The sequence below is a fragment of the Ovis canadensis genome, chromosome X (assembly GCF_042477335.2).
Source record: "Ovis canadensis isolate MfBH-ARS-UI-01 breed Bighorn chromosome X, ARS-UI_OviCan_v2, whole genome shotgun sequence".
NCBI lineage: Eukaryota > Metazoa > Chordata > Mammalia > Artiodactyla > Bovidae > Ovis > Ovis canadensis.
In genome coordinates, this window is record NC_091727.1 from 134864992 (window position 1) to 134881001 (window position 16010).

At 43.5% G+C, this 16010-nt stretch overlaps 1 protein-coding gene across 1 annotated transcript in view; it reads right to left on the reverse strand.

The window, feature by feature from the left end:
* The window catches only part of TRMT2B (tRNA methyltransferase 2 homolog B), a 45003-nt gene extending 31462 nt beyond the window's left edge, over positions 1-13541 (reverse strand). Inside the window, 5 exon segments of the mRNA XM_070291268.1 lie at positions 2478-2577; positions 3912-4046; positions 5375-5429; positions 6103-6338; positions 13452-13541. Of these exon segments, the coding sequence (XP_070147369.1) occupies positions 2478-2577; positions 3912-4046; positions 5375-5429; positions 6103-6338; positions 13452-13541 (616 nt within the window).
* Between the last annotated feature and the right edge of the window lie 2469 nt (positions 13542-16010).

Here is a 16010-nt window from a genome sequence, read left to right on the forward strand (position 1 = left end):
AAAGCTGGGGGCGGAGGTTGATTGCTAGCACTATAATAGAATGATTACTCACCAAAAAGTATCCCCAACTAACCTTAGTTTTTTAATGTCTTTTTAAATTGAAGTATACTTGATTTACAATTTTGTGTTATTTTCACATGTACAGCACAGTGATTCAGATATATACACATATACACACATACATGTATACGTTCTTTTTCAGATTCTTTTCCTTTACAGGTTATTACAGAATATTCAGTAGAGTCTAATATATAGCACAAGGACCTGTGCTACACAGTAGGTCCTTCTTAGTTATCTGTTTTATATATAGTAGTGTGTCTATGTTAATCCCAAACTACTAATTTATCCTTTCCCCTCACTTTCCCCTTTGGTAATCACAAATTTGTTTTCTGTTTGTGGGTCTATTTCCGGTTTGCAAATAAGTTCATTTGTATTATTTTTTTTTTAGATTCCAAATATAAGCAATATAATATATTTTTCTTTATCTCTCTAGCTTATGCCACTTAGGAAGCATCATTACAAACAAAGCTAGTGGAGGTGATGGAATTCCAGTTGAGCTGTTTCAAATCCTAAAAGATGATGCTGTGAAAGTGCTGCACTCAATATGCCAGCAAATGTGGAAAACTCAGCAGTGGCCACAGGACTGGAAAAGGTCAGTTTTCATTCTAATCCCAAAGAAAGGCAATGCCAAAGAATGCTCAAACTACCACACAATTGCACTCATCTCACATGCTAGTAAAGTAATGCTTAAAATTCTCCAAGCCAGGCTTTAGCAATACGTGAACCATGAACTTCCAGATGTTCAAGCTGGATTTAGAAAAGGCAGAGGAACCAGAGATCAAATTGCCAACATCCGATGGATCATGGAAAAAGCCAGAGAGTTCCAGAAAAACATCTATTTCTGCTTTATTGACTATGCCAAGGCCTTTGACTGTGTGCATCACAATAAACTGTGGAAAATTCTGAAAGAGATGGGAATACCAGACCTCCTGACCTGCCTCTTGAGAAACCTATATGCAGGTCAGGAAGCAACAGTTAAAACTGGACATGGAACAACAGACTGGTTCCAAATAGGGAAAGGTGTACGTCAAGGCTGTATATTGTCACCCTGCTTATTTAACTTACATGCAGAGTACATCATGAGAAATGCCGGGCTGGAGGAAGCACAAGCTGGAATCAAGATTACTGGGAGAAATATCAATAACCTCAGATATGCAGATGACACCACCCTTATGGCAGAAAGTGAAGAAGAACTAAAGAGCCTCTTGATGGAAGTGAAAGAGGAGAGTGAAAAAGCTGGCTTAAAACTCAACATTCAGAAAACTAAGATCATGGCATCTGGTCCCATCACTTCATGGCAAACAGATGGGGAAACAATGGAAACAATGGCTGACTTTATTTTTCTGGGCTCCAAAATCACTGCAGATGGTAATTGCAGCCATGAAATTAAAAGATGCTTATTCCTTAGAAGAAAAGTTATGACCAACCTAGATAGCATATTAAAAAGCAGAGACATTACTTTCCCAACAAAGGTCCATCTATTCAAGGCTATAGTTTTCCCAGTAGTCATGTATGGATGTGAGAGTTGGACTATAAACAAAGCTGAGCACTGAAGAATTGATGCTTTTGAACTGTGGTGTTGGAGAAGACTCTTGAGTCCCTTGGACTGCAAGGAGATCCAACCAGTCCATCCTAAAGGAGATCAGTCCTGGATTGTTTATTGGAAGGACTGATGTTGAAACTGAAACTCCAATACTTTGGCCACCTGATGTGAAGAGCTGACTCATTTGAAAAGACCCAATGCTGGGAAAGATCGAGGGCAGGAGGAGAAGCGGATGACAGAGGATGAGATGGTTGGATGGCATCACCAACTCAATGGACATGGGTTTGGGTAAACTCTGGGAGTTGGTGATGGACAGGGAGGCCTGGCACGATGCAGTTCATGAGATTACAAAGAGTCGGACTCGACTCAGGGACTGGTCTGAACTGAACTATGTCACTTACGATAATCTCTAGGTCCATCCATGTTGCTACAAATGGCATTATTTCATTCTTTTTGTAGCTGAGTAATATTCCATTCTGTATATATACACACCACATCTCCAATTAACCTTGTGATCGTGCTCTGAATCAAAGGCTTCCAATTTAACCTTCTCCTTTGGGCTTCCCTGGTGTCTCAGATGGTAAAGAATCTGCCTGCAATGCAGGAGACCCAGATTCAATCCCTGGGTTGGGAAGATCCCCTAGAGAAGGGAATGGCAATCCACTCCAGTATTCTTGCCTGGAGAATTCCACGGACAGAGGAGCCTGGTGGGGCTACAGTCCATGGGGCATCAAAGACTTCAAATTCAACCTGCTCTTTTAAATCCACCATATTTTCCACTCCTCTCCACTCCCACAGACACTGTTCTCTGCAATCTCCCCTTTCCTCTCAGTGTTTGGTTTGTTATTTCTACTAGGCACGGGCTCCAGCTGACCTCTCCAAGTTCCCAGGTAGTGCCCCACAGTCTTTGGATTGCCACCTGGACCTTGGTTCAGAAAGAAGGTGGACTTATTTCAGTAGCCATCAATGACAGGCTGGAGAAGTCAGAAGGACAGAATAGGGACAATAGGTCAATTAAAACCAAGCAGGACAAATACAAAGAATGAAAGAGTGTCGTCTGGATGAGAAAGAAAAAAAAAAAAAAAGATGCTTGATTGGGAGGTACGACTACATGAAAGTCCATGGCTGAGAAGATAAAAGCACCCCATAGACACTTTACAGAAGAAAAAGAGCTCCAATACTTCCATAAAGCAGGAGCTGAAAAACTTTTTCAATAAAGGAAGTGTGCATGTGGGCTTAGTTTTGTCTAACTCTCTGTGACCCCCTGGCCATAGCCCGCTAGGCTCCTCTGCCCATGGAATTTTTCAGGCAAGAATACTGGAGTGGTTTGCCATTCCCTTCTCCAGGGGATCTTCCCAATCCAGGGATCAAACCCATGTCTCTGGCATCTCCTGCATTGGAAGGCAGATTCTTTACCACTGAGCCATCTGGGAAACCCAATAAAGGGCCAGACAGTAAGTAATTTTAGGCTTTTCAGGCTGTATGGTCCCTATCACAACTATTTAACTCTGCCATGGTAATGCAAAAGTAGCCACAGATAATCCATAAACAAGTGATCTCAGCTGTGTTCCAATAAAACTTTATTTACAAAGTCAAGCAGCAGGGCAGATGTGGCTTTTGGGCCCTAGTTTGTCAACCACAAATTAAATTCTGCCTCTCTACAGCTTCATTAGAAGTTTTCCAAAGTCTGAGATCCTTCTAAGGAGGAAGCAGTGTGTACTGGTTGAAAAAGTGGCTTTGCATCAGATCGACTTAAGTAGATCTGGCACTTTTTGGATGTGTGTCCTTCAGTAAATCATTTAATCTCTTGGGTTTCCCTGGTGGTGCAGTGGTTAAGAATCTGTCTGCCAATGCAGGGAACATGAGTTTGATCCCTGCAGGAAGATTCCACACGGCATGGAGCAACTAAGCCCATGCACCACAACTCCTGAAGCCTGCATGCCCTAGTGCCCATGCTCTGCCAACAAGAGAAGCCACCACAATGAGAAACCCACAGAACACAACTAAAGAATAGTCCCCTGCTTGTTGCAACCAGAGAAAGCCTGTGTGCAGCAACAAAAACCCAGTGCAGCCAAAAATTAAGTTTAAAATAGACAAAAATAATTAAATCACTGAGCCTCAAGTATTCACCTGTAAAATGATAGTGTCTACCCCTCAGTGTGACTGGAAACAGTAAAACAAGACAATGATGCATGTTACTCACTTAGCATAGAGCCTGGTCCCCAGCAAGTGTCCAGTTAAGTATTGGCTGATATTATTAGCTATTAAGGAGACTTAGTAGATAAAGGATAGGACAGTATGGACTTACAGAAGGTATAACAGGCTGGAGAAAACAACAGAGCCCCTGGGATCTGGGTCCAGTTGTTGTCATATTGACGCCGTTTAGCCCTTGGAGGTAAAATTCTAGTCTCTGTAAAATTTTCTTCTGAGCTTCAAATTTCACCTGCAAAAGAACATAAGCAATGACACAAACAACTTCAGCAGTATCAACTCAAAGAACAGAAAACAAACAGGATGAGAGAAAGTGGTCCCATGAATCCTTGGGTCATGGTCTCAGCAGATAAGGAACTCAGAATGATGGGACAGCCACGGATCTAACATGGTATTGGGAAAAGGTTAAGTGAGCTCTTGTGTAAACTCATTGTTCTATCTGACCTTTCAGACTGAACACTCCAGCTATATGTTAGTGCTGTCCAGTAGACCTGCTGTGATAATGGAAATGTTCTCTATTGGTGTTATGTTCACTAAAATATGGCAGCCTACACTAGCTACAGGTGGCTACTGAGCCCTTGAAAAGTGACTCATGGAACTGAGGAACTGAATTTTCCATCTTAATTCATTTTAATAACAGTTGGCTCTGCTCTCATGTATGGCAAGCATTCTTACTCCATACTATGCACAATACTCCAAACAAATCACAGGGCTCATGGGAAAATGGGGTTGCACACTCACATTTCAAACCTTTATCAGTTACACTCACAGAAAATGTAGGAAACTAATAAAAACAACACAGTTTTCTGCATGTTTAATGGTTAAGCAATGTATAAATGGGATGGCACGTTACCACAAAGACCTGAAACTTGCTTGCAGAAGTGGCTGTCCACTTGTGAGTTACCATGAGATGGTGAAAAGACGGTTATGTGGGTGGAACAGAAAGTTCTCACAGCAGATGTGAATGGGTGTGGCTCATAATACACTCAGTGAACTGAGGAAGCCGGGAGATGTATGATATGTGTACATGTGTTCATTTTATGAATTCATACCCAGCTCAGTTCAGCTAGGTATGGATACCCTTTTATCTTGCGTTTCTTATGGATGAAGTCATTCCTAAGCAAACATGAAATCTGCATTATGTTCAAATTGTTCCCTAAGACCTCAATCTGTTGGAACAAATTTTCATTTTCAAAACAAGCATTAGAGCAGGATTGACTGTATTTAAATTTAAATAGCCACATGTAGCTAGTGGCTCCCGTGTTGGAAAGTGCAGCTATATATGAAGCAAGAACAGTTGCTACACACATACACAGAGCTGTAAGTACCACACACACACACACAAAAAAAAACAATCAAGGAAGAAAGGATACAGGCATTTGGATATAAGGCTCTAGTGTTTGGCAGACATAACTGGCCTAAAGTGAAAGTTTCAGATTCATTAGCATATTGCTTTTTTAAGGACCTGTTGGGGCATCTGGGTAGAGCTGTCCAGCCAAGCTTCCTACAAGTCTAGTACCTGACGGGATGGAGTAGTAAAGACTTGAGCTGGGTCCCTACCTTGAGCTGCTCTTCGTAGCTCAGCCTCCAGAGTGGCGTCACAACATCAGCCAGCCTTGAATAAAATAAACCAGGTACCTAATTCATTATCTAAATATGTACCGAGCCTCTTACTCCACAAAAGTACTTCCTGCGGCCATTTGCTCCGGCATTTTACTTGTCATTCAGAAGACCTAACTCTCAGGCCCCCGGGGAGATAAGAGTCTGGGAGAAGAGCCCGTTTTGGTGCTATCTGCTTAACAAAGCTGAACAGATGGGCAAACCTAATATAAGAAAAATCCAGATTTATCAGGAGGTAATTAATCATATTACAAAAAGGCTTCACTGTTGGGTTCCTTTAAATAGCTCACCTCCCTAACGCTTTTAAAATATAATTTGATTTAGAAAATACAGTTGTTGCATAAAATGAGGTATATTTGTATTTGCATGACTGCAGTGAGACTATTCATTTCTAATCCATCTCATCTCCAAGTCCCTTGTTTTCAGCAGACCTATCCTGGACCTTTATAGACACAGGATCGCAGTTTAATATCCCCTTTCTGCCAAAAACACATGTAAAGGCAAGAATATTTTCTGTAATCCCAAAGCATTTCCATCAGCATTCCTTAGATGTTTTCAGTTTGTCCTGGGTATCCTACCTGAGGTGCCCTCTGAGTCCTTGCAACGCCACATTGCACATCAAGCCTACAGGCCCAAAGATTCAGACTTGTTAAGGGGAAGGGCCTTACCTTTCCTGCCAGGAATCATCTAGTGGTCCAAGATATCTTGGTTTCTTCTGACTTTTCTGTCCTCTTTGACGCTTCTTGGCTATCACCTGGGTGAAGTTTTCCTTACATGCTGAGCCCAGAAAGAGCTGTGACCAACCTGGAGGTTTTCTGGCATACCAGGGGAACAGCCCCGGTTTAGAGAAGAGACCCATTCTGGAGAGGAAGCATCTTGGGCTGTGCACTGGGACTCTTAATACCTGACAACCACAGAAACACTGAAATTCACCAGCAGGAAAGGTGGACAAATAGAAGTTGGGAAACAGAGGCACAACTTCAAAAGTCCTTCATTCATTTAGAAACTTTACCCAGCACCTAGCACACTGCCTGGCACAGAGTCACTGCTTGGCTGAACTCAATTACTGTGCTCCAGGCACTAGCTATAGCTCCCAATATAAAAAGATGAGGAAAAGATAGTATCTGTCCTCCAGAAAAGGGTTCAACTCTCTGGATACATTTTTGTGGCCAGTCCCTCTCCATTCATTCTACCCTCCTACTAAACAACCCATCAATCAACTAATATTTAGTAAGTAGTGACTATGTGCCAGGCACTGTGCCACACTAGATACCAGAGGGGTTACAAAGGTCATAATCTATTGAGTAATTTAGGAGATCAAGCATGGACACAGGAAAAGATGAAATAACACCTTATGCCTGGCTCCTGATGAGTGCTCAGGAAAGGTTTCTCACAGTAAGCAGACCATGCACTGGGTCTTAAAAGATGGCAGGGAGGTGAACCAGATATTTGGAGGACAGTGGCTCAATCAGTCTGGCTAAAATGGTAGTTCATTTTAGGGAACAGAGGAAATCAGGTTGAAAAGTTCCACCAAAGGGTTATCTAGAAGAACTTTAATGCCTGAGTAAAATGTGGACTTTATTGTGAAGGCGACTGTGAGCTGATGGAGTCTTTACATAGAAAAATTAAGATGAAACTCGGAGGTCAATAAAAAGCAAAATCATGTTTGAGGCACGTGTTTGAAATGGTAGGGAATCATCCAAGTAGAAACATCTAACAAGTAAGTAGAGAAGAAGTACAATTCAGGAGAGAAGTCAGGGTGAGAGACTTGGTCAAGTGTCTACAAGATTAAAAAAGAGCTTTTAGCAAAGAGAAGAGCAAAATGACAAAACCTGGGAGAAAGGCAATATTTGGAAAGAAAGATGAGATGCTGGTGACCCAGTTGAATCAGGGGATTACAGAGCTTGGTGGCCAAGGGAGATGACTTCTGGCCGGAGCACAGACCCACTCAGTAAATCTGAGTCCAAAGAAAAACAGGAAATAAGGCAATAGGAAATGGTAGGCAGTAGGGACAAAAGAAAGTTTGAGACCTTAGGAGTACAGACCCTAGAGTCAGGAAGACCTGGGCAATTCCCTGGCTCCACCACCTACTAGCTAGGTGGCCTTTGGCAGGTTAATCATTTTTTTTCTGATCCACATCTTTTTCATCTGCAAAATGCAAATAATAATGGCATCTACCTTATAGAGTAGCTCCAAGAGTTAATAAAGGATAATTAATAAAAAGCACTTAGCAGAACATTAAATAGACATGATGTTTGTAAAGCTCAGAACACAGTGTCCAGTGCCTGGGAAAAACTCAGTACATGTTAATTACAACTGTCATAATATTTAAACACAGTATTGGACTGAGTAGGGCGCCAATATTAAAGGAAGGGAGCAGAGGGGGGAAGAATAGTGGGAGTAACTGTGAATCAAAAACTGGAAGAGGTAGAACAGGTGAACGACCTCACTTTGGAAAGAGGAAGTAATCCCTTTTTCCCAACACAAGACTCTGTGTTGTTGCCTATTTACCTAATGGTGCATGATCATTGATGTGTAACTTTTTTAAACACCCAGGACACGTGAATGGACTGAGACACCTCACTGATCTGTCATGAAATAACTTTTTTGCCCTTGCCCTCTACCTTGGATTTCATGTTAAGTCATACTTTAATTCAGAATGAAATATATTTAAAGTTTAATTATGGAATTGGTTCATTAACAAAGATTCTTCCTCGGCTCTCTCTATTACCACAAAGTTAGTATGCTTGATCACTAGGTAATTTGAAGGATGCTGACATGGGTGCTATAATATTTAGTCATAGAACATTTTGTGTGTTTACAAAGGACTAAAGAGGTAACTGTCATAACATGGAAGCATTCTGTGCGGGGTTGGGGGTGGGGGAGTTAAATTTCTAACAGGATAAATGTAAGCTGGCCCAGAGTTCAAGTGTTAATATCAGTTCAGTTCAGTCCCTCAGTTGTGTCTGACTCTTTGCGACCCCATGGAGTGCAGCACGCCAGGCCTCCCTGTCCATCACCAACTCCCTGAGTTTACTCAAACTCATGCCCATTGAGTCGGTGATGCCATCCAGCCATTTCATCCTCTGTCGTCCCCTTCTCCTCCTGCCCTCAATCTTTCCCAGCATCAGGGTCTTTTTGAATGAGTCAGTTCTTCACATCAGGTGGCCAAAGTATTGCAGTTTTCAGTCTCAACATCAGTCCTTCCAATGAACATTCAGGACTAATCTCCTTTAGGATGGACTGGTTGGATCTCCTTGCAGTTCAAGGGACTCTCAAGAGTCTTCTCCAACACCACAGTTCAAAAGCATCAATTCTTCACCACTCAGCTTTCTTCACAGTCCAACTCTCACATCCACATATGACTACTGGGAAAACCATAGCTTTGGGACGGACCTTTGTTAGCAAAGTAATGTCTCTGCATTTTAATATGCTGTCCAGTTTGCTTGTAACTTTTCTTCCAAGGAGCAAGCCTCTTTTGATTTCATGGCTGCAGTCACCATCTGGAGTAATTTTGGAGCCCCAAAAAATAAAGTCTGTCACTGTTTCCATTCTTTCTCCATGTTATTTGCCGTGAAGTGACGGGACCAGATGCCATGATCTTAGTTTTCTGAATGTTGAGCTTTAAGCCAGCTTTTTCACTCTCCTCTTTCACTTCCATCAAGAGGCTCTTTAGCTCCTCTTCACTTTCTGCCATAAGGGTGGTATCATTTGCATATCTGAGGTTGTTGACATTTCTCTCAGCAATCTTCATTCCAGCTTGTGCTTCATCCAGCCCAGCGTTTCTCATGATGTACTCTGCATAGAAGTTAAATAAGCAGGGTGACAATATATAGCCTTGACATACTCATTTCCCTACTTGGAACCAGTCTGTTGTTCCATGTCCAGTTCTAACTGTTGCTTCTTGACCTGTATACAGATTTATCAAGAGGCAGGTAAGGTGCTCTGATATTCCCATCACTTGAAGAATTTTCCACAGTTTGTTGTGATCTACGCAGTCAAAGGCTTTAATCAATAAAGCAGAAGTAGATGTTTTCCTGGAATTCTCTTGCTTTTTCGATGATCCAGCGGATGTTGGCAATTTGATCTCTGGTTCCTCTGCCGTTTCTAAGACCACCTTGAACATCTGGAGGTTCATGATTCACATACTGCTGAAGCCTGGCTTGGAGAATTTTGAGCATGACTTTACTAGCGTGTGAGATGAGTGCAACTGTGCAGTAGTTTGAGCATTCTTCGGCACTGGCTTTCTTTGGGACTGGAATGAAACCTGACCTTTTCCAGTCCTGAGGCCACTGCTGAGTTTTCCAAATTTGCTGGCATATCAAGTGCAGCACTTTCACAGCATCATCTTTTAGGATTTGAAATAGCTCAACTGGAATTCCACCACCTCCACTAGCTTTGTTCGTCATGACGCTTCCTAAGGCCCACTTGACTTCTCATTCGGGGATGTTTGGCTCTAGGTGAGTGATCACACCATCATGATTATCTGGGTCATTAAGACCTTTTTTGTGCAGTTCTTTTGTTTATTCTTGCCACCTCTTCTTAATATCTTCTGCTTCTGTTAGGTCCATACCATTTCTGTCCTTTATTGAGCCCATCTTTGCATGAAATGTTCCCTTGGTATCTCTAGTTTTCTTCTTTTTTCTTTTTTTTAAAATTTTTAAATATAAATTTATTTATTTTAATTGGAAGTTAATTACTTTACAATATTGTATTGGTTTTGCCATACATCAACATGAATCCGCCACAGGTATACACGTGTTCCCCATCCTAAACCCCCCTCCCTCCTCCCTCCCCGTACCATCCCTCTGGGTCGTCCCAGTGCACCAGCCCCAAGCATCCAGTATCATGCATCGAACCTGGACTGGTGATTTGTTTCATATATGATATTATACATGTTTCAATGCCATTCTCCCAAATCATCCCACCCTCTCCCTCTCCCACAGAGTCCAAAAGACTGTTCTATATATCTGTGTCTCTTTTGCTGTCTCAAGAGATCGCTAGCCTTTCCCATTCTGTTGTTTTCCTCTATTTCTTTGCATTGATCACTGAGGAAGGCTTCCTTATCTCTCCTTGCTATCCTTTGGAACTCTGCATTCAAATGGGTATCTCTTTCCTTTTCTCCACTGCCTTTCACTTCTCTTCTTTGCACAGCTATTTGTAAGGCCTCCTCAGACAACCAGTTTGCCTTTTTGCATTTCTTTTTCTTGGCGATGGTCTTGATCCCTGCCTCCTGTACAATGTCATGAACCTCCGTCCATAGTTCTTCAGGCACTCTTACTATCAGATCTAATCCCTTGAATCTATTTCTCACTTCCACTGTATAATCACTTCCACTGTATAATTACCTGATTTGATTTAGGTCAAATGGTTGAATGGTCTAGTGGTTTTCCCTACTTTCTTTAATTTAAGAAAGAAGTTTAAGTCTGAATTTGGCAATAAGGAGTTCACAATCTGAGCCACAGTCAGCTCCTGGTCTTGTTTTTGCTGACTGTATAGAGCTTCTCCATCTTTGGCTGCAAAGAATATAATCAATCTGATTTCAGTATTGACCATCTGGTGATGGCCATGTGTAGAGTCTTCTCTTGTGTTGTTGGAAGAGGGTGTTTGCTATGACCAGTGCATTCGCTTGGCAAAATTCTATTAGCCTTTGCCCTGCTTCATTCTGTACTCTAAGCCCAAATTTGCCTGCTACTCCAGGTATTTCTTGACTTTCTATTTTTGCATTCCAGTCCCCTATAATGAAAAGGACATCTTTTTTGGGTGTTCATTCTAGAAGGTCTTGTAGGTCTTCATAGAACCAGTCAACTTCAGCTTCTTCAGCATTACTGGTCAGGACACAGACTTGGATTACTGTGATATTGAATGGTTTGCCTTGGAAATAAACATACTTCAACCAATTCCCAGAAAAGGGCATGTAATTAAGAACATCGGCTTTGGGGTCATGTTCAAACCCCAGCTCTGCTTCTCACTAGCTCTATGACTTTGGGCAGGTTACTTAAATGCTATGAATCTCAGTGTCCCCATCTATAAAACAAGAACTGGTAACACCTACCTTTCAAGGTTGTGGTAAGAATTCAGTTCAGTTCAGTTCAGTTCAGTCACTCAGTCATGTCCGACTCTGCAACCCCATGAATCGCAGCACGCCAGGCCTCCCTGTCCATCACCAACTCCTGGAGTTCACCAAAACTCATGTCCATTGAGTCGGTGATGCCATCCAGCCATATCATCTGAAGAATTGATGCTTTTGAACTGTGGTGATGGAGAAGACTCTTGAGAGTCCCTTGGACTGCAAGGAGATCCAACCAGTCCATTCTAAAGGAGATCAGTCCTGGGTGGTAAGAATTAAGTGGCCTCATATATGGAAAGCACTCAGGATGGGGCTTAACACAGCAGGTATTCAACATGTATCACCGTCCTGCCTCAGGCTCTGATTCAAAGTGTGTCACTTGACTTCTTTGTGCCTCAATGTGTACAACCTGTGAACCTGGCAAGATGTAACAATGCATGTGAGTGCTGTGAGGGTAAAAACTATTATTGTTGTTGTTTAGTCACTAAGTCGGGTCCAACTCTTTGCGACACCATATACTGTAGCCCGCCAGGCTCCTCTGTCCAAGGGATTTCCCAAGCAAGAATACTGGACTGGGTAGTCATTCCCTTCTCCAGGGAGCTTCCCGATGCAGGGATCAAATGTGGGTCTCCTGTATTGCAGGCAGATTCTTTACTGACTGAGCCACCTGGAAAGCTCAAAAACAATTATGTGGAAACTTGAAAAACAGCACACAGGGACTTCCCTGGTGGTTTAGGGCTTAAGAATCAGCCTTCCACTGTAGGGGACATGGGTTCAATCCCTGGTCGGGGAACTAAGATTCCACATGCCTCGGAGTAACTAAGCCAGCACGGAACAACTACAGAGCCTGCGTGCTCCAACTACTAAAACCCATGCACTCTGGAGCCTGCACACCACAACTATTTGAGCCCGTGTGCCACAACTAGAGAATCGGTGCACTGCAATGAAAGATCCCACATGCCACAACTAAGACCTGACACAGCCTAATTAATTAATTAAAACACACACACACACACACACACACACAAACTTTCTTAACCTCAGTACTTGCTGGAGTGTGATGAACTTAAGGCTCACTCTGGACCACCTGTTAATATTATTAAATGTACGACCTGTGAGAGACCTTTTTCCAAGGTGAGACACATGTGTGTACTTGATATAAGGAAAAGCAAAAGCCAGAGAGAGGAAGTGAGTGAAGGCGCAGGAGACAAAGAATAAAGAATGGTTTGGAGGGGAGCACTGAGGAGGCCCCACTACAGAGAGAGGGAGCGATGCTCATCCAGGAAAGGGCCACTCTCCCTCCAGCTGGCAAGGAAGGAAGGAAGCTGCATGCCTTAGTGGGTTTGGCAGGGGAGCTGAGGTACTTGAAGACAGCTATCTCTACCCCATAACATCCAGACTTTTGGGGAAAGTGTGGCCCCTTTCCCTCCTGACTGCCACAATGACTGTGCTCCATTTGCCTTGTACCCCTTGTCTTTCTAGATTTCCTGCTCCAAATGATCAGATATAGTCTGAAGTAGCACTCTACTATTGCAAGGTGCCAACAAGACAGCTCTCCTGGTAAAGAACCTCTCATCATACTCAGTAATTTTTTATAATGTTTCCTGTTTTAAGTAAATGCTTGGGTTCAAAAAAAAAAAAAAAAAAGACTGTGACAATCTATTTCTGCCTCAGGAATTTATCAGAAATGGCACCCAGGGTCCAAAGCCGCCAGACATGGAGGTAAAGTAAGTCTCCAGGGCTGAAGAGCTAACTAGCCTGAAATGCTCAGAGAGGTTCAAAGCAGAGACTATGCGGTAAGTCTGATCCTCACAGAGCCATGGATCTCCTTGGAGCAAATGTTCACCTGCAGAAAAAGATTCTGCTTACATTCTCCATTCACCTTTCAGGTGACCTGGCCCCAGATATGCTTCCTGGCTAAACCAGATGGACAGACGGGTTTACTACCGCATCTGTGGCTGCAGCCCTCATGACTGCAGCCCTCGTGCAGTCAGGTCCTTCCTTCCCCACCAGACCCCCATTCACCAGCCCCTCCATCCCTTTCCTCTTTGGGCAAGTTCTGCCCACCGAGTCCATAAGAAGCCTAAAAAGAAGAGACACTAGGAAAGGCAACTACTTAACTTTGGCGGGCTGCAGGGCCAGGGGAGCCGGGAACCCGGAGGTCTGAGCACAGACAGACGGACGCAGGGCAGGACGCGCCCAAGTGCAGCCAGCGTGGGGTCGTCCCCTCCCGCCGCGCCTACCTTCCCTACTCCCCGCCCGGCGGGCAGTTTGGCGCAGTAAGCAGTTTTCTGCACTGTAGGGAATATTCAAGTCGGGTTTTCGGACACTTCACGCACCCCTCTTACCTTCTGTAACCAATACAACCCGGAGGCTGTCAACGAAAAGACTAAGCTAAGGTCCCGGATCGCAGCCGCTGGGGAGAGTCACTTCCTGGTGCGCATGGCGCCGCGAGTTCCCGAGAGCAGGCGCGGCAGGACGCGGGGGTTTCTGCCGGGAACTAGCGGCCCGGCCCCAGGCAGCCTGTCTCGGGATCCAGTCCCAAGACTTCGTCCGGGGCACGTCTTCTGCAGACTTTCCGCCAAAGCACTACTGGCCCTACAGCCTGGCGCCTCCGCGCCCAAGTTCCCCCCACCCCACCCCTCTGCGCGACCCTGCCCACTGCCTGCTCTCCTCACCCTCCCATTGGTGGACCTGGATAAACCTCCAAAATCACTTAGAAATCCCCCTGTGGTGTTAACAGCCCTAAACCTGTCCCGGCTGCTTGCCCTTTAACTCTTTCAACTGAAAGAACAGTTTTCTAGTGGTAGAATTACAGGCATCAGATCCTTAATGGAATGGAAGATTGGGAGATGTAGAGTCCGGTGGTTTCCTCAAATCAGTGTTGAAGGATGCACACGTGTGTGCTGTAAAAAACAGTGACTTTAACAGAATAAAATTTACAACAAAGCGAATCTCATTTTGTGACACTTGATTTGCATGCTTAATAGTAATTGGGCTTAAATGAAAGCACTTTATAATCAGCATTTCAGTTATTTATTTATTCAAAGCAAAATATGCCTATTATGTGTAAGGCAATGTATTACCCTAGTGAGTACAGCAGTTAAAATTAAACACGGACCAGTAACTCACTTCAGTTCAGTTCAGTCGCTCAGTCGTGTCGACTCTTTGCCACCCCATGAACTGCAGCACGCCAGGCCTCCCTGTCCATCACCATCTCCCAGAGTTCACTCAGACTCATGTCCATCGAGTCCGTGATGCCATCCAGCCGTCTCATCCTCTGTCGTCCCCTTCTCCTCCTGCCCCCAATCCCTCCCAGCATCAGAGTCTTTTCCAATGAGTCAACTCTTTGCATGAGGTGGCCAAAGTACTGGAGTTTCAGCTTTAGCATCATTCCTTCCAAAGAAATCCCAGGGTTGATCTCCTTCAGAATGGACTGGTTGGATCTCCTTGCAGTCCAAGGGACTCTCAAGAGTCTTCTCCAACACCACAGTTCAAAAGCATCAATTCTTCATTGCTCAGCCTTCTTCACAGTCCAACTCTCACATCTATACATGACCACAGGAAAAACAATAGCCTTGACTAGACAGACCTTAGTCGGCAAAGTAATGTCTCTGCTTTTGAATATACTGTCTAGGTTGGTCATAACTTTTCTTCCAAGGAGTAAGCGTCTTTTAATTTCATGGCTGCAGTCACCATCTGCAGTGATTTTGGAGCCCAAAACAATAAAGTCTGACACTGTTTCTACTGTTTCCCCATCTATTTCCCATGAAGTGATGGGATCTTCGTTTTCTGAATGTTGAGTTTTAAGCCAACTTTTTCACTCTCCTCTTTCACTTTCATCAAGAGGCTTTTTAGCTCCTCTTCATTTTCTGTCATAAGGGTGGTGTCATCTGCATATCTGAGGTTATTGATATTTCTCCTGGCAATCTTCATTCCAGCTTGTGTTTCTTCCAGTCCAGCGTTTCTCATGATGTACTCTGCATATAAGTTAAATAAGCAGGGTGACAATATACAGCCTTGGCATACTCCTTTTCCTATTTGGAACCAGTCTGTTGTTCCATGTCCAGTTCTAACTGTTGCTTCCTGACCTGCATACAGATTGCTCAAGAGGCAGGTCAGGTGGTCTGGTATTCCCATCTCTCTCAGAATTTTCCACAGTGTATTGTGATCCACACAGTCAAAGGCTTTGGCATAGTCAATAAAGCAGAAATAGATGTTTTTCTGAAATTCTCTTGCTTTTTCCATGATCCAGTGGATGTTGGCAATTTGATCTCTGGTTCTTCTGCCTTTTCTAAATCCAGCTTGAACATCTGGTAGTTCACAGTTCACATATTGCTGAAGCCTGGCTTGGACAATTTTGAGCACTACTTTACTAGCGTGTGAGACGAGTGCAATCGTGTGGTAGTTTGAGCATTCTTTGGCATTGCCTTTCTTTGGGATTGGAATGAAAACTGACCTTTTCCAGTCCTGTGGCCACTGCTGAGTTTTCCAAATTTGCTGGCA